The sequence below is a fragment of the Neoarius graeffei genome, chromosome 13 (genome assembly GCF_027579695.1).
Source record: "Neoarius graeffei isolate fNeoGra1 chromosome 13, fNeoGra1.pri, whole genome shotgun sequence".
Taxonomy (NCBI): domain Eukaryota; kingdom Metazoa; phylum Chordata; class Actinopteri; order Siluriformes; family Ariidae; genus Neoarius; species Neoarius graeffei.
The window spans coordinates 29,882,293-29,901,879 of record NC_083581.1 but is presented as its reverse complement, the minus strand read 5'-3'; the positions used below and the strand labels follow the sequence as shown (position 1 = coordinate 29,901,879).

Sequence of the window (19,587 nt, the reverse complement as noted above, 5' to 3'; positions counted from 1 at the left end):
AATTTCACCAAACTTTCACCATTTGTGCATTTGGGGACAAAGATAAACTGATTAGATTTTGAGATCAAAAGGTCTAAGGTCAAGGTGACTGTGAGGTCAGATGTCTGTCCAAGTACCTTGTGAACACAATATCTCCAAGGCAAATCAAAGGAATTTCACCAAACTTTCACAATTTGTGCATTTGGGGACAAAGATAAACTGATTAGATTTTGAGATCAAATGGTAATTTAGTCTTGCTTGCCAGGCTACCATTTGTGCGCTTTGGGACAAACATGAACTGATTAGATTTTGAGATCAAAAGGTCTAAGGTCAAGGTCACTGTGAGGTCAAATGTCTGTCCGAAAACCTTGTGAACACAGTATCTCCAAGGCTAATGCAAGTAATTTCACCAGGTCAAGATTACTGTGAGGTCAAATGTCCGTCCCCAAATCACAACTTAATAAGGCGTGTAGTCTGCCGGGCAGAGGCATCCCCATCGACGCCGTTGGCGTCGAGTTCTATCTAGTTAGCCTCTGGGTTGTCCAGTGCTCTGTGCGGCGGTGCTTTTGTGCTTGGTGCGGCGTGCCGAGCAATGTTGCCCAGTGGCGTCGTGCTGACTGTGCAGGTGGTTTGGGACATACCAGTGCTTCTGTGCTTGCTTTGTGGATCCATGGCGCGGTGTTCCGAGCGATGTTGCCTGTGCAGGCGGTGTGGGATTTATCTTCATGCGCCTGGTGGGACTGTGGTAGCACCGCCATTGGAATTACATTCTGACCCTCTTTTGGTCGACTTTTTTTCCCCCCCTTAATTGTAAAGCGACCTTGGGTGTGAGAAAGGTGCTATATAAATTGAACATTATAATTATTATTATTATTATTATCTCCAAAATGGCACGTCTTGTGGGGTGTTCCCAGTATGCAGTGGTTAGTACCTACCAAAAGTGGTTCAAGGAAGGAGAACCAGCAATAGAGTCATGGGTGTCGAAGGCTCGTTAATTCGCATGGGGCACAAAGGCTAGCCCATATGGTCCAATCCCACAGAAGAGCAACTGTAGCACAAACTACTGAAAAAGTTAATGCTGCCCATTTTTCCTGCTTCCAACACATCAACTTCAAGAACTGACCGTTCTCTTGCTGCCTAATATATCCCACCCCTTGACAGGTGCCATTGGCATGAGATAATTATTCACTTCACCTGTCAGTAGTCATAATGTTCTGGCTAATCGGTGTATATCATATTATATCATGGGCAGTTGTGTAATGATTATTGTGCTCTGCTTGTGGAAAAGGTCACCAGAGCCCGATCATCTCCATCGAGCCCCACAGCATAATAGTGAAGAAGGGCGAGTCGGCCAGCTTCAGGTGCCGATTACACACCGGAGCGCAGCCTGTCCGTCTGGAGTGGAAACTTTCTACTAACGAGCCTTTACAAGGTAAACATGCACCTTTTGTTGAAGGAATTAAACACGACGCACCGACATGTTTTTCAGAAAATAATCGGTGATGAAGTATGATGCAGTAACAGAGTTACTGTTATCAACACAAAGTTGATTATTTTACAGTAACAGCTTGCCATGAGATATTTTATTCCTATTATATACTATAGCAATTTGCAAAAGATTAAAATTTTTATAATAATTGAAGAACAACACATTATACCCTTTATCCGTTTATAGATAGGTGACTAAAAAATAATTTTAGTCAGGACCTCACTGTATATTATGCCCCAATACCGTGTGTGTGTATTCAGTTATAAATGTTGATAATTAAATATCATTGTTTTATTGCAGATAATGTGGAAATCAGTCCAGATGGTTCAATGCTCACCATTTCCAGTGCTCAGCCAGCAAACCAGGGTGCATACCGCTGTGTGGCTAGCAACCCGTACGGAGTCACACACAGCATCGCGTCTCTGATTGTCAGAGGTATGATTGGTGGAACAAAATACAGTAACATTACACCTGCATTTATTGTATTAAATATTTATTTCTTATGTGATATCTGTATTTCCTTCTTTCACTGTGCTATGTTTTGCTGTTTTAATAATTTCCTGTATGGGCTTAATGGAGTCTGGCTGTCATCCATCCAACCATCCTATCAACCCAACTATCCATCCATACATCTAGCCAGCCACCTGACTGTCCACACAGCCATCTACTAGCCATCAATCCCTCCATTCCACTATCCACCAATACAATATTCCATCTATCCAACCAGCCATCCATCCAACCGACTGACCATCCATCCATGCATTCATCCAGCCAGCCATCCACCTAACTGACCATCCATCCAGCCATACATGCATACATCCTTTCATGGATCTTTCCACCCAGCCATCTACCCAACTGACCATCCATTCATCCAGCCATACATATGTCCGTCCATTCATCCGTCCATCCATCCATGCCTCGTTCTATGCATCTATCCACCCAACCATCTACCCAACCGACCATCCATTAATCGAGCCATCCATCCAAACAGCCATCCATGCATCCATTCATTCAGCCAGCCATCTACCTGACTGACCACCCATCCATCCATATATCCATCCACCCATCTCTCTACCCATCCATCCATACGTACATATATCATTCACCCATCTCTTTACCCATGCTTCCATCCATCCAGTCAGCCTATCCACCCATCCATCTACCCAACTGACCATCCATTCATCCAGCCATACATATGTCCACCCACCCATCCATCCATGCAGCCTTCTATGCATTTATCCACCCAACCATCTACCCAACTGACCATCCATTAATCCATCCATCCATCCAGCCAGCCATCTAACTATCCATCCATCCATTCCACCCAACCGTCTACCTGACTGGCCACCCATCCATCCATCCATCCATCCATCCATCCATCCATCCATCCATCCATCCATCCATCCATCTCTCTATCCATCCAGTCAGCCACCTGACTTTTCACCCAAGCATCTACCAATCATCCACCTGAACGATCATCCATTCATCATCCATCCATCCAATCAGCTCTTCATGCATCCATCCAGCCAGCCACCTGACTATCCAACCAACCATGTACCAATCATCCATCCCTTCATTGGTCCACCCAACTGTCCTCCCACCCCACACCTATTCACTCAATCATCTTCCTGAATGTCCGCCTGCCCATCAATTCATTCGTTCATCTATCCATCCATGAATTTATTTATGCATCCATTACTCCAACTAGCTATTTATGCACACAATTTTCCACCTGACCATCCCTCTATACATTCATCCTATTTGTCATTTTCTCTCCGTTGTTCCCTTTTTACATGCTATTTCTCTATTTCTCAAATTTCCCCATCTAGGGACCAATAAAATGCCACTTTATCTTATGACATGGTCTCTCTTGCACATATATTTAATTCTATCTCAATAAATAAGCTCAGTAATAAAAAAATCTACTTGAGACACTGTTGAGGTAAAAGTTTGTGCTGTTTTACTTTGTTCACTCTGTCTCCCTCAGAACCCCCCAGAGCCACAGTGACACCTACAGGACCAGTGAGGGTGAAGGCGGGTGAACCCATTAACCTGGAGTGCCAGGCATCTGGAGAGCCGCGAGCTTCCGTCACTTGGCACAGGCTGGACAACAACCGCAAGATGATCCTGAGCAGCCCTGTGCCCATGGAGTCCAACGCTGTCATGCAGGTTCATGTCGATGCGCCTTTCATCCTCTCTGTGTGCTGGTGTTATGTTGTCTGCAATAAGGCATAGGCAAGTTTTATTGTTGTTCTTGATTTTTTATTATCAGATTTTGGTTGCACGGCCTGAAGACAGTGGCACGTACGTTTGCACAGTACAGAACAGCCAGGGCAGATCAGAGACCCGGGTCGAGGTGATTATAGAAGGTGGAACCCAGGTGCCAACTGTGCCTCGTGCCATCGTCCGTGAGCCTTTTCTGGTTGTAGTGGAAGGGGCAACTACAGTTCTACACTGTGATGCCCACGGTAAATATGGACCTTGTACTGTATAGATAATCTGGTTACAGAATATCTTCATTGTAAACTAGAACCATGATGTGGTGTTGTACAGTCACGATATACAAATAAGACGGAATATAGGAAATGTGTTTGTGTTTATGACATTTGTTGTTCCCAGGATTCCCGAAACCCACGATCACCTGGTCAAAGCTCCGTGCACCTCTTCCCTGGAGACATAAGATAGTCAATAACAGTCTGGTCTTGCCCAACGTGGGACGACAGGACTCTGGGCAGTACATCTGCAATGCCACCAACCACATGGGCACCAGCGAAGTGACCATCATGGTGGATGTAGAAAGTGAGTTGAGACATTTTTTTTCCGATTAATGGCCAATTGAAGACATTCAGCCATTTTGAAATGTCATTCAAGCAGACTGGATTTAGGTAATCTTGGACGTGATGTCACTGGGTGCTCCTAAAATTCCCGGACAAGCCCCCATAAGTCAGAACCACTTGGCTCAAGGTGGAAACAACATGAAGGGGAAGACCACAGAAAAGTATCTTTTAACGAAAATATGATTTATTAAATGAAAATATTTGCAAAAAGTCAGTCAGTGAAAAGCAAAGCAAAAGTGTAGTGCATAGTCAGTTAGTGAAAGTGTAGTGGAAAAAAGGTACAGTGTCTTGCAAAAGTATTTATCCCCTAGGTGTTTGTCCTGTGTTGTCGCATGACAAGCTGGAATTAAAATGGATTTTTGGAGGGTTAGCACCATTTGATTTACACAACATGCCTACCACTTTAAAGGTGAAAATTGTTTTATTTTGACACAAACGATAATTAAGATGAAAAAACAGAAATCTGGAGCATGCATAAGTCCATACTTTGTAGAGCCACATTTTGCCACAATTACAACTGCAAGGCTCTTGGGGTATGTCTCTATTCTGCTTAGCACATCTACCCACTGGGATTTTTGCCCATTCCTCAAGGCAAAACTGCTCCAACTCCTTCAAGTTAGATGGGTTGTGTTGGTGTACAGCAATCTTCAAGTTATGCCACAGATTCTCAATTGGATTGAGGTCTGGGCTTTGATTAGGCCATTCCAAGACATTTAAATGTTTCCCTTTAAACCACTCCAATGTCGCTTTAGCAGTATGTTTAGGGTCATTGCCTTGCTGGAACGTGAACCTTTGTCCCAGTCTCAAACCTCTGGCCGACTCAAACAGGCTTTCCTCCAGAATTTCCCTGTATTTAGTGTCATCCATCTTTCCTTCAGTCCTGACTAGCTTTTCTGTCCCTGCAGATGTAAAACATCCCCACAGCATGATGCTGCCACCACCATGCTTGACTGTAGGAGTGGTGTTCTCAGGGTGTTGGATTTACGCCACACATGGCATTTCCCATGATGGGCAAAAAGATCAATTTTAGACTCATCTGACCAGAGAATCTTCTTCCATGTGTTTGGGGAGTCTGCCACATGCTGTTGGGCAAACTCCAAATGTGTTTTATTAAACAATGGCTTTTTTCTGTCCACTCTTCCATAAAGCCCCACTCTGTGGGGTGTACGGCTTAAAGTGGCCCTATGGACAGATCCTCCCATCTCCGCTGTGGATCTTTGCAGCTCCTTCAGTGTTATCTTTGGTGTCTTTGTTGCGTCTCTGATTAATGCCCTCCTTGCCCAGTCTGTGAGTTTTGGTGGGCGGCCTTCTCTTGTCAGGTTTGTAGTGGTGACATATTCTTTCCATTTTGCTGTAATGGATTTAATGGTGCTGTTTGGGATATTTTTTTATCACCCAATCCTGATCTATACTTTTCCACTTGTCTCTGACCTGTTTTGAGGCTCCTTGGTTTTCATGTTGCTTGCTTAGTAGTGTTGCAGAGTCAGGGTCCTTCCAGAACAGGTTAATTTGTACAGACATCATGTGACAGGTCATGTGACACCAGGGGCGATTTCTCAGAGACAACAAGGGAAGCCGAACTTCCCCTAAAATTCTCTCCCCAAACTGCGGCGTCTACGACGTTGAATTCTCATTAAAACAATAACTTGCAGAACATAATATATGCCCAAGGTTGTATTTACGTTCATAACTATCCCTATGTCATCCTGTAACTTATTTGAGTGATGTCTGACGAACTTGCAGTTCGCTATGAGAATCACCTTTGCTGGCAGCCGGGTATCCGTTGCAGTCTACGAGACGGCTCTGAACAGCCAATTTCGGCTAGTTGTTATTGGTTAAAATCGACAAAATCGTCACTTCCAGGGAAGCCGGGTATCTCTGGGGGTAAACGGGACATGGGAGGGCCACGAAGCCGGGCTGATAAAGGATTATTGGAGGTGGTGTTTGAAAGACACGAGGAGGGCGGTCGCTGTACTTCGGCGTCGGTGAGGAACATGGTAAGCATGATCAGTCAGTCCCTAGCGGATGTCGAGAAAGTGTAGTCGTGTGCCAAAGTGCTGTCCGAATTTCTTTTCATATAAATGTTTCTTCTCATTGATGTCTCTGTACATTACTCTGTAAATAAATGTAAATATTACTAGTTGTGCTCCGTTAACTTTCATCCATTCTATCAGTTTGATCATTCGTGAATTCACTCGTTTATTTCATTTGTAGTTCAATCAACTTGGTTATAGGCTAGCTTGAGCCTTATTGGAATCTGCAGTGCTAGCCGCTAACAGCTGGTATCTATCTGCTATAATGGCAAACGTCGTGGATATGCTTTTTTCAAAACGTTTTGACACACTCTGCCATATGAGGAGAAAGTGAGAATTAAAGAGCAAGGCAGACCAAAGCCCAAGCTTTATCTCATTCAAAAATCAGCAGGTCATAACAGGTCTTTTCAGGTGTCTTGGTATGAAAATGTGAACTGGTTGACTGGGTCTCCTGTGACTAATAAAATGTACTGTTGGCCATGTCTTTTGATGAAGCCCTCTCAGGGAAATTTAGTTTGGTCAAAAGATGGGTTTGGGGACCTGGTGAATTTCAAAAGGGCTTACAAAAGGCATGAAACGAGCAATGAGCATGTCACTTCATGTGCAAGACTTAGCTGTCTGGGGAGGGTCAGGGTGGAACATGCCATCGATGAAGGTCCTCGTATAAGCACAACCAGCTGGTATGACAGGGTCACAGACCATTTTCTGGAAAAGGAGCGGAGGGCAGAATTTGTGTATAAATAGTGTACATCATATAATGTTCATGAATCTGAAGTGTGTATATTGTTCAGTAATGTTAAGAGAATGGTGGGCTCTGTGTTATAGGTTATACCTGGGTATAATATTCAAGGTTCTGTGTGTTGCATAGCCTACCTGGTTATGAATTTCCAGACTGTGTTGCAGAAGATGTTCAAGGATGTGTTGCACAGCTGGGTGTTGTGTTAAAGACTCTGTGTTGCATATCAGGGTATGATGTTCAAGGCTCTTCGTTGAATAGCCAGTGATTTTTGGATGTTTGATATTTTTGATTAAGGATATGAGGCACTAGCCTGGCAAGCCAGACTATAACATGAAATGTACAAGCAAAAATACTTTCTGCCACTAGGTGGGGTTGTCTAGTTCACTATGCTAATGGGGCACACCTTTCTATGCTTTGATATCCGGCCTACAGGTTTTACGATGAATGCGTAAAATGGGCTTCCCCTGTTTTAAAAACCAGCAGCCGCCACTGTGTGACACTTTGATTGCACTCAGGTGGATCTTAATCAACTAATTATGTGACTTATGAAGTGAATTGGTTGGACCAGCTCTTATTTAGGGGTTTCATACGAAAGGGGGTGAATACCTATACACACTCCAGATTTTTGTTTTTTCATCTTAATTATTGTTTGTGTCAAAATAAAACAACAATTTTCACCTTTAAAGTGGTCGGCATGTTGTGTAAATCAAATGGTAACCCTCTAAAAATCCATTTTAATTCCAGCTTGTAATGCAATAAAACAGGACAAACACCAAGGGGATGAATACTTTTGCAAGACACTGTAACGCAATGCATGGAGTAAGTGCAGTGCACAACGAGGCAGTTAATCAACACTGCTCTTTTATACTCCTCCTCATTATCCCAAATTGGACCACACCTGCGTGGCACTTCCACAACCCAACCTACAGGCTAATAGAGGGAAAGATGAGAGAAGAGGAAACAAAGTACAACAAGGCAGGGGGAGAGAGAGGGAGAGATGGACCCAGCATGGCAGAGCAGGGCCAGGGCCTTCACAACTTGGTTGCACTGCTTATTGAAGAGGATTTATTGAACTCTCATCCTCTAACCGTGACATACTGTATGTGTGGTTCTTTTTCAGCACCACCATACACTACTACCCTGCCTGATGACGTGGCGGTGAGGGTCGGTGAAGTTATCAGACTGCAGTGTCTGGCACATGGAACACCACCGATGCGCTTCGAATGGAGCAAGGTGGACGGCAGGCTGCCCGCCCGGGCTGAGGTGCACGGAGGAGACCTCCAGATCAACCTGGCTTCCCCAAGCGATGCTGGAACCTACAAGTGTGTGGCAAGCAACAAAGTGGGCAGGAGTGAGGCTGTCGCTAAAGTGTCTGTACGATGTGAGTAGCTTGGATTGGCAGTCCATGGAAAATAGAATCCAAAGAGAGTCTGAGAAGTGTGTTTTTCCGGTCTGAAGCCTCTAATTGAGAGAATGGAAGATTTGTTTAGAGTAAAGAGTCTGATTTAACCCCTGTATGGTGTGTGTGTGTGTGTGTGTGTGTAGCGCCATTGTCTGTGCGCGTCTCCCCCCAGGTGGAGGTGAAGGCTCTGGGCAGTGCAGTGGAATTCACATGCTCAGCCAGTGGAGGACCGGACATCGTTCTGGAGTGGCTGAAGGAAGGAGGAACACTTCCACACAATCATCACATTAAAGACGGAGTTCTGAGGTGAGCCCTGGTGGCATGTCACGTGCAAGCACGATGCTTCCCTATGCACAAACAACCTTATTTCCATCTTGCTTCCATGTTTATACTGTATCTGTTGGTTGGAGGACAGGTTGCTGATGTCAATCATAGATAGATAGATAGATAGATAGATAGATAGATAGATAGATAGATAGATAGATAGATGCTACACAGTGTAGCTGTAATCTGGAAAGCACATGATGATTAAATATGTAATGAATATTCTATGACTTTCAGCATCCTGAATAGATTTTCCACTCAGTGTGATTCCAGATGTGCAACAGCTGTCAGTCCTTTCTGTGTTGTTACTTATTCGAAATGCTGACGTGTTAACACACACTGTATGCTCCATTTGTCTGATCCATAACAAGAGTGCAGCAAAATGGCTTCAGCTAACATGGAAATGAACACGAAGGAAAGAAAGATATCGGCCATTTTGACTGCTGAAAATGTACAACCAAAAATGATGCTTTGAGTTTTTGGAAGTGCAAATGCTGGAAATGTGGCCTAGACATCCTTTAATAAATATTTTATATTACATGGTACATATTTATATATTTGGTATATTTTACTACTACTACTAATAATAATAATAATAATAATACAACCCCAATTCCAAAAAAGTTGGGACACTGTGCAAAACATCAATAAAAACAGAATGTGATAGTTTGCAAATCGTTGGAAACCCTATATTTTATTGAAAATTGTACAAAGACAACATATCAAATGTTGAAACTGAAAAACTTTGTCTTTTTTTGAAAAACATACGCTTATTTTGAATTCAGTGTCAGCAACACGTTTCAGAAAAGTTGGCATAGGGGCAACAAAAGACTGAAAAGGTTGTGTAATGCTTAAAAACCCCAAAAAACTAATTTGGTTAATTGGCAACAGATCAGTAACATGATCGGGTACAAAAAGAGCATCCCAGAGAGGTGGAGTCTCTCAGAAGTAAAGATGGGGAGGGGTTCACCGCTCTGTGAAAGACTGTGTGGGCAAACAGTGCAGCAATTTAAGAATAACATTCCTCAGTGTAAAATTGCAAAGAATTTGGGGATCACATCATCTATGGTACATCATATCATTAAAAGAGTCAGAGAATCTGGAGAAATCTCTGTATGCAAGAGACAAGGCTGAAAACTGACGTTGGATGCCTGTGATCTTCAGGCCGTCAGGAGACACTGCATTAAAAGCAGACACGTGTGTGTGTGTGTGTAGTGGAAATCACTGTATGGGCTCAGGAACATTTCAGAAAACCATAGTCTGTGAAAACACTTCATTACTGCATCGACAAATGCAAGTTAAAACCAGATATAAACAATATCCAGAAACACTAAGAAGACTAAGAACCCTTTATTTGTCACATGCACACTTCAAGCACAGTGAAATTCATCCTCTGCATTTAACCCATCTGAAGCAGTGAACACACGTGCACACACACTCAGAGCAGTGGGCAGCCACACCAGAGCGCCCGGGGAGCAGTCAGGGGTCAGGTACCTTGCTCAAGGGCACCTCAGCCCAAGGCTGCCCCATGTCAACCTAACTGCATGTCTTTGGATTGTGGGGGAAACCGGAGCACCCGGAGGAAACCCACGCAGACACGGGGTTTGCAAACATGCAAACTCCACACAGAAAGGCCCTCGCCGGCCGCTGGGTTCGAACCCGGAACCTTCTTGCTGTGAGGCAACCGTGCTAACCACTACACCACCGTGCCACCACCTTCTCTGGGCCCAAGCTCTTTTACAATGGACTGAGGCGAAGTGGAAAATTATCCCGAGGTCTGACGAATTGAAATTAGAAATTATTTTTAGAAATCATGGACACTACGTCTTCAAGGCTAAAGAGGAGAGGGACCATCTGGCTTGTTATCAGTGCACAGTTCAAAAGCCAGCATCTGTGATGGTATGGTATAAGGATGCATGATTGCACATGACATGGGTAGCTTGTACATCTGGGAAGGCATCATTAATGCTGAATGATATATGCACGTTTCAGAGCAATATGCTGCCATCCAGACAAAATGTTTTTCTGGAAAGGCCTTCCTTCTTTCAGCAAGACAATACCAAACCGCTTTCTACACATATTAAAACTGCATGGTTCCATAATAAGAGTCCGGGTGCTAAACTGGCCTGCCTGCAGTCCAGACCTGTCTCTTGTTTCAAACATTTGGTGCATTATGAAGTGCAAAATATGACAAAGGAGACCCCAAACTCTTGAGTAACTGAAACTGTAAACCAGGCAAGAATGGGACAACATTTCTCTTTCAAAACTACAGCAATTGGTCTCCTCCGTTCCCAAAAGTTTACAGAGTGTTGTTAAAAGTAGAGGTGATGCAACACAGTGGTAAACATGCCCCTGTCCCAACTTTTTTGAAATGTGTTGCTGACATCAAATTCAAAATGAGCATGTATTTTTCAAAAAACAATAAAATTTCTCAGTTTCAACATTTGATATGTTGTCTTTGTACTATTTTCAATGAAATATAGGGTTTCCATAATTTGCAAATTATCGCATTCTGTTTTTATTTGCAGTTTACATAGCGTCCAAACTTTTTTGGAATTGGGGGGGTAGTAGTAGTAGTAATAATAATAATAATAATAGGGCGGCACGGTGGTGTAGTGGTTAGCGCTGTCGCCTCACAGCAAGAAGGTCCGGGTTCGAGCCCCGTGGCCGGCGAGGGCCTTTCTGTGCGGAGTTTGCATGTTCTCCCTGTGTCCACGTGGGTTTCCTCCGGGTGCTCCGGTTTCCCCCACAGTCCAAAGACATGCAGGTTAGGTTAACTGGTGACTCTAAATTGAGCGTAGGTGTGAATGTGAGTGTGAATGGTTGTCTGTGTCTATGTGTCGGCCCTGTGATGACCTGGCAACTTGTCCAGGGTGTACCCCGCCTCTCGCCCGTAGTCAGCTGGGATAGGCTCCAGCTTGCCTGCGACCCTGTAGAACAGGATAAAGTGGCTAGAGATGATGAGATGAGATAGTAATAATAATAATAATCTTTTTTTTTTTTTTTGTCTTTTTAAATTTCAGTTCTGGTTTCATTCCAGTGCACATTATCAATTTCCAGTAAATGTTATTGTCCTAGATTTTGGCCACAGGATCATTTTAACTGTTGTATAAATAGGATATGCTTACACACATTCTGACCATTGTTTACTAATTAACTGAGCTTTACAAATCTGTTTCTCATCTTTGTGGCTCTTTTGGCAGGATTGAGAACTTGGAAAAGAGTAATGAAGGAATGTACATCTGCAGAGCAACCACGCTGTTTGGCCAGGCGCAGGATACCGCTAAACTCACCATTCAAGGTCTGTTCACTTCACATCACATCTTGTGTTACAAACACATGATTACACTTTAAACCTTTCTGAGCACCGCATGCCCTTGTATACTGGCACTAGTGACTATAAGCCATAACCTTTTTTTCTACATTGTGATCCTGAAGATATCCGATGTAGTCTTTTGTCGTATTGCGTCTTGACAGTAAAATTTGACTGAATTGCATGTGGTGTGTCTTTGGGTATTGCAGCATTGCCTAAGGTGATGATCAACGTGCGCACGTCGGTGCAGACGGTCACAGTGGGCACCTCAGTGGAGTTTGAGTGCCACGCTGAGGGCGACCCAGTTCCTACTTTGCACTGGAGTAAAGTGGGAGCTCCGCTGCCTGATCATGTGCAGGTGAAAGGGGCCATGCTGAGGATTGATCGTGTGACTGAGGCTGACGCCGGACAATACCGCTGCACTGCAACCAACAACGTCGGCTCCGTTCAGTCTCAAGTGGTCCTTAACATCCAGTGTATGTGAATTGATTTTCAGTATTCTTTTGTTTTATTCTCTTACATTTTTATATAATGTTTTAAATTAAAGTGCACACACATCTAGCTAAATAGAACTACTCTTAGCTATACAGATGATGATGTGATTACCATAATATGAAGAAATATACATTTTTAGGAAGGCATGGAACAATTCACCCAGTTCACGATTCGATTTTTGCACAATATGTTGGGGGGGGGAGAGAAAAATTTTATTCTCAAAAAATGCAATATCTGTTTTCCCATTCTTTGTCAATTTAAATACTTCTTTGGTCAAATTGCAAGAAAAAAGCTTTTGTTCTATTTTCTTAATAACCAACAATAAATTACCTACATTTGTAAAAGTTGGAGTAAAATATAATAGACTATTAACTGAAATATTCCTTTTTTTAACAATGAAAATAGTCCTTTTCTTAGTAAACTTTTATGAACATTTGTACTACCTCCATCTGCTTCTTTTTTTTTTAAGTGTTCAGCAGTCTCTAAAAAGAGCTCCGATTTCTTAATCTATTTGTACAATCGATCACCTAACTGCTCCAATTGTGTTTTTTTTTTTGTAGAGCTGTGTTACTTCTGCCTCGGGTGAAGTCAGGTGTATTCCCACTATTGTACGCCCTCTGCTGTATAAACAATGCAATTACAGCTAGGAGAAACTAAGATTATGCACCCTGATGATGATAATCATGGTTAATTTTTTTAAATTTAATCGATTCGAATAGTCAAACTTGTATCGTGATTTATCGTCACACGATATATTGTTACATGCCAGCTTTTAGGACCACCAAGTTTGGGTGCCAATGTTGGGACAACGTCATTTTGCACCACCAGGGATTACAGACGTTCAGTGTCTGCCTTGCCAGTGTTGGTTCATTGCGAGCCAACCTCTTTTTTTTTTTTCTTTTTCCCGCTAGGTGTTGCTGCTTCAATTAGAATTTACGCAGATAACAAAATAGCTTTACTTTAAATGGAAAACTGTAACGTGAAAGGTTCTTCTAGTAGTGGTAGCTCTTATTTAATGCTGAACTCTGACCTGTGAATTCATCAGCCTGTGTCTTGTGATCCAGTAGAATCCAAGGCGGGACTCTGAATCAGCCTTTGAGTCATTGGTCATTAAAAAAATAGAGACGCTGACTTTCCAGGCTTTTGCGTTGTTGTTGGTGGCGGTGTTTCTTATTGTTGATTGGCGCACATCCATAAAAATATAGTTGTTGCTAGGGACAACGAATCACTACTAGGCACTTGACACTAGTCTGTCTTTAAGTGCTTACATCATGAAATGTTTGTATTTTTAAAGCTTTGCCCCAAATTGCTGCTCAGCCTGATACGAAGGAAGTGACTGTTGGCTCGACGGCGATTTTCCCCTGCATTGCCACTGGATACCCCGTTCCAAACATCACATGGTCAAAGGTAACCCTTATTCCTTATTGCACACAAATACTGAAAGAAGGACTTACAGTGGGGCAAAAAAGTATTTAGTCAGCCACCAATTGTGCAAGTTCTCCCACTTAATAAGATGAGAGAGGCCTGTAATTTTCATCATAGGTACACTTCAACTATGAGAGACAGAATGGGGGGAAAGAATCCAGGAAATCACATTGTAGGATTTTTAATGAATTAATTGGTAAATTCCTCGGTAAAATAAGTATTTGGTCACCTACAAACAAGCAAGATTTCTGGCTCTCACAGACCTGCAACAACTTCTTTAAGATGCTCCTCTGTCCTCCACTCATTACCTGTATTAATGGCACCTGTTTGAACTCGTTATCAGTATAAAAGACACCTGTCCACAACCTCAAACAGTCACACTCCAAACTCCACTATGGCCAAGACCAAAAAGCTGTCAAAGGACACCAGAAACAAAATTGTAGACCTGCACCAGGCTGGGAAGACTGAATCTGCAATAGGTAAGCAGCTTGGTGTGAAGAAATCAACTGTGGGAGCAATTATTAGAAAATGGAAGACATACAAGACCACTGATAATCTCCCTTGATCTGGGGCTCCACGCAAGATCTCACCCTGTGGGGTCAAAATGATCACAAGAACAGTGAGCAAAAATCCCAGAACCACACAGGGGGACCTAGTGAATGACCTGCAGAGAGCTGGGACCAAAGTAACAAAGGCTACCATCAGTAACACACTACACCGCCAGGGACTCAAATCCTGCAGTGCCAGACGTGTCCCCCTGCTTAAGCCAGTACATGTCCAGGCCCGTCTGAAGTTTGCTAGAGAGCATTTGGATGATCCAGAAGAGGATTGGGAGAATGTCATATGGTCAGATGAAACCAAAATAGAACTTTTTGGTAAAAACTCAACTTGTCGTGTTTGGAGGAGAAAGAATGCTGAGTTGCATCCAAAGAACACCATACCTACTGTGAAGCATGGGGGTGGAAACATCATGCTTTGGGGCTGTTTTTCTGCAAAGGGACTAGGACGACTGATCCGTGTAAAGGAAAGAATGAATGGGGCCATGTATCGTGAGATTTTGAGTGAAAACCTCCTTCCATCAGCAAGGGCATTGAAGATGAAACGTGGCTGGGTCTTTCAGCATGACAATGATCCCAAACACACCACCCGGGCAACGAAGGAGTGGCTTCGTAAGAAGCATTTCAAGGTCCCGGAGTGGTCTAGCCAGATTCCAGATCTCAACCCCATAGAAAATCTCTGGAGGGAGTTGAAAGTCCGTGTTGCCCAGCGACAGCCCCAAAACATCACTGCTCTAGAGGAGATCTGCATGGAGGAATGGGCCAAAATACCAGCAACAGTGTGTGAAAACCTTGTGAAGACTTACAGAAAACGTTTGACCTCTGTCATTGTCAACAAAGGGTATATAACAAAGTATTGAGATGAACTTTTGTTATTGACCAAATACTTATTTTCCACCATAATTTGCAAATAAATTCTTTAAAAATCAGACAATGTGATTTTCTGGATTTTTTTTTTTCTCATTTTGTCTCTCATAGTTGAAGTGTACCTATGATGAAAATTACAGGCCTCTCTCATCTTTTTAAGTGGGAGAACTTGCACAATTGGTGGCTGACTAAATACTTTTTTGCCTCACTGTAGAACACTGTATGTCAGTGTAACACTAGACAATCTCAAAGCCATATGCATATACACCCGTCATTAGGGTCAAAATACTAAATTCACTTCAACTTATAAGTATCATATGTCCTTTAGCTGGAGAACGAACTACCACCGAAGTGTGTGCAGGAAGCCCATGTGCTCACCGTCCCAGACGTCAACCATGAGGATTCTGGCACATACGTGTGTACGGCATCAAACAAGCAGGGCAAAGTGCAGGCCTTTACCAAACTCAATGTGCATGGTGAGTCACTTAGTCAGTCTTCTTATTCCAGGACAGTCATTCTGAGCCTCATCATGACAGCTCAGTCCCGGAGTTATCAGATCATCATCACGTCAAACATTCAGTCAGTTCATTCCAGTTCTCAGCTATGTTCTCAGTATGAGGTGCTGGCGGGAGAACGAGCGACAGTGCACTCTGATTTTAATTTTTTGGGACCTCCAGCATTCGATGACCTGTTATGAGAACTTGAACACTCCAGTAAAGCTACAGTACTTAAAGGCAGGGTATGGAGTTTATTATCAATGCAGCTTTTGTTATATTTCTTGAAATTCTCTTTACATCCTGACACCAATGAATAAATCAAGTGCTCTGATAATGAAAAAAAAATCCATCATTTGTGGCAGTCGCAAAGCTGTAAAAAGCCTGTCTAATTATTTCATAACAATAGCCATGTCCGTTGTTTACATTCATTATGATAATGTTAGGTTTTAGTTTTCCTACATTTGAATGAGAAATGAGGTAGTTGGATATGACCGTGACACCCTACGCTCCTTCCCCAACTCCCTCTCTCGTGGACTCGTCCTTCAGCAGGAGTCAGGCAGTGCGCGTTCATGTGTTTTGGATTTATGCTAAGGTCACACAGAGCTGGTTGATCCATGGGAACAGTGGCTGGGGCTACCGTGGCCATTTTGGCAGATTTTAGAGATGAGTTGTTGCATAAATTTGGGCAGAGTAAATATGCAAATGAAGCCATGGTAGCAGTGACAGAAGACACTGATAAAACCAATGGCGGCTAAGCCGTACTGCAGTCATGTAAGCCGTACACGCTGACGTCATTGTCGTAAGGCTGTATGTTGCTATACGTCACTGCCGCCATTGGTTTTCCCAGTGGTTTTCCAATGGTAATCCGTTGCATAAATTTGGGCGGAGCAAATATGTAAATGAAGCCGTAATGGAAGACCCCGGTAAAACCAATAGTGGCAGCGACGTATGGCCTTCCAGCAATGACGGCAGTGTGTACAGTTTTCACAACTGCGGTATGCCGTATCCACGGCAAAACGAAATAAACCACGCCCCCTTGGCAGACTTTTCACTTTCTGCAAGATGTTGTTCCATGAACATTTTGAGCTCGATGGTTGTGACGGAATGCTACGGTAGCCCACGTAAGCCTCACGTATGCCTCAAGGATGGTCACGGATGCCGTCACGGTTGCGATGGATGAATTCATCTGGTGCTCGACCTAAGGCAATTTTCAAAACTTTCTGGGAAAGGAAGCCACGCCCTCCCGGTTGTCAAGGTAGCTCTCTGGCTCTCGTGTATTCCAAAGGAAGGGCTTGGAACACGTTCAAGTTGACCCCCAAAAGGCTCAAAATTGCCTACCGTGAAGTGATTCCGGCTATGTGAGACCTTACCTGTAGCTCTCAGAGGTGGGTTGGATAATTTCAAAACCTAGCTAGTTTATCCAAATGTATTTATCGTGCCTTTAATAGTTTTTAACACGCTGACCGACATTGCTGAGTCATTTTCGCTCTGTGAATTGTTAAGTTAAACTCAAATATAACGCCCCCAGTGGAAAATCCAGTTCACTGAAAGGGAAAGGATGCTGGATGTGGAAGATTTGCATGTCCTTCTGATCGTGGTTACTTTATCTAGGTGAACCTTGAAGAAGGGAGGTGGAGGGATCTTTGGAATAGAATTAAAAAATAAATGAATGAATGAGGTCCAAGGTCTTGATGCTTGAGTCTGATTCTTTTGTGTGTTGTTTTTGTAGAGCGAGTGATGCCATATTTCAGTCAGGAGCCTCTGTCCTACCTCAAGCTTCCCACCATCAAAAACTCCTACAAAGCGTTTAAGATTAAAATCACGTTTCGGCCAGACAACGTAGACGGTAAGCATCTGTCTTCAGAAAACTTTTTTTTTTCCAGATCACTGTGTGGTTTAAAATGTAATCAAATGCTTCATGTTGTGTTTGTAAACTCATCCTGTCTTCTGTTCTGCCCCGACTCTTACCGTTGGTTTGAAGGTCTCATTTTGTATTCTGGTAAGTCTTCGTGTTTGAATGTGAGCACGTGAATTCACGCTGCTGGAGGGCGTTCTCTCAGCCTCTCGTGGGCGCTGTAGAGGCGCTGGCTGCTTTTCCACCCCTGTACTGTGCGTCACTGATTGATTGTGCAAGTAGAGATGACTGTATTTGTGACAGCGCACAGTACAGAGGGTGCAGCATGGATCCGTTTGCAGGCTTATACAAGCTGCAGGCATGATGGCAGCGTTCGATTTCCCTCCCCCTGAGTGCATCCGTGCTTTATATGCTTCAGTGCACTGCCATGTAGAATTCTGCATGTTTTCCATGATGAAGTGCAAAGAGCGTTTAAACTTTCTGCTGCGTTCCCGAAGCTCATGAAATGCAGAGTAATTTCCTGAAAGCTGAATGAAGCATTCTCATTCTTGAGGCAGCATCAACAATACACAGAGATACAGTGTTTAAAACAATTAAAATATTTAAAGCTAGACGGCCTTTCGATTTCATGAAATCGGTGAAATTTGGGTTCCTTCTGAAATTTGGTCATTGTGATACATGTTTATTTCTGTAATATCTCACAAAAATATCAGGCCATTCTGTGGCTGGGAAGTTATTTAATTTGACAGGATTCCCAAGCAAATAATGTGCATGAAATCGCTTGCTTCACACAGTTAAGCAGACAGAGGAAGTCTGTGTGCGCATGCACAGGTTACCTTGACCGTTTTGTCGCTAAACGAACAGCTGATCACACCGAGGTGCTCGCTGACCGCCGATATTTATTAGTTTGGGCCTGCGTTTCCTTTCCTTCATATATAATATAACGTCTTTTCTTCTCGCTTTCCGTTACTGTAGTCGGTCTTTCACGTTTCATTCGCGTCCTCTGTTTCCCTCTTCTGTTTCAAATTTGTATCCCACAATGCCTTGCGCAAATGGGGAAAGCCCACCACGTGATGCATATCGTTGTATCTTGTATTGCATCATGGTGAAGCAGGAAAAAATAGTGGAGAATTTAGGGCCACGTGAGCCGACTTCAAGATGAGCCGCTTACCAGGCGAGGAATCTTGTCAATGGTGAGCTCCTATGATCCTTTAGGTATGTTGGCACTGGTCATCCTCTCTGCAAAGCAGATATTGCAAGAGCTGTGTGGTTTAAAGCTTGCTTGGGATAATCAAATACCCGAACACCTGCAGAGGACATGGTTGACCTGGTTGACTGGCCTGTCCCAACTGGAGAGCTTCAAAGTTAGAAGATGCTTCATGCCTGAGGATTTTGGATGCCTCATTTCAGCTCTGCTCCATCACTTCTCAGATGCGAGTGAAAGCGATTACGGCACAGTCTCCTACTTAAGGCTGTTGGATGACAACCACAAAGTTCACTGTGCATTTGTTATGGGTAAAGCAAGGGTGGTGCCATTGAGACTCATCACTGTTCCCAGGCTTGAGCTCACGGTGTCCACAATTGCTGTACAAACGGACAGAATTCTGCAAGCAGAACTTGAACTTCCTTTGAAACCATCGGTCTACTGGACAGATAGCACATCTGTGCTTAAGTATCTGAGAAATGAGACCTCTAGATTTCACACCTTTGTTGCCAAGTGTGTCCAACATCCGTGTGGCTTCTGATATTACTCCATGGAGGTGTGTCAGCAGCAC

The 19,587-nt window shown here is 43.3% G+C and overlaps 1 protein-coding gene across 9 annotated transcripts in view; it reads left to right on the top strand.

Moving 5' to 3' along the window:
• The window catches only part of hspg2 (heparan sulfate proteoglycan 2), a 272,884-nt gene that overhangs the window by 203,167 nt on the left and 50,130 nt on the right, over positions 1–19,587 (top strand). For 7 of the 9 annotated variants that reach the window (XM_060937478.1, XM_060937483.1, XM_060937480.1 and 4 more), the window contains 13 exons: positions 1,268–1,411; positions 1,769–1,903; positions 3,456–3,637; positions 3,741–3,936; positions 4,088–4,267; positions 8,198–8,458; positions 8,623–8,785; positions 12,007–12,104; positions 12,326–12,592; positions 13,906–14,018; positions 15,789–15,936; positions 17,687–17,803; positions 17,939–17,956. In XM_060937478.1, coding sequence (XP_060793461.1) covers positions 1,268–1,411; positions 1,769–1,903; positions 3,456–3,637; positions 3,741–3,936; positions 4,088–4,267; positions 8,198–8,458; positions 8,623–8,785; positions 12,007–12,104; positions 12,326–12,592; positions 13,906–14,018; positions 15,789–15,936; positions 17,687–17,803; positions 17,939–17,956 — 2,022 coding nt within the window. The remainder of the gene's footprint in view (positions 1–1,267; positions 1,412–1,768; positions 1,904–3,455; positions 3,638–3,740; positions 3,937–4,087; positions 4,268–8,197; positions 8,459–8,622; positions 8,786–12,006; positions 12,105–12,325; positions 12,593–13,905; positions 14,019–15,788; positions 15,937–17,686; positions 17,804–17,938; positions 17,957–19,587) is intronic. The other 2 variants (XM_060937484.1, XM_060937477.1) reach the window with 1 other exon arrangement.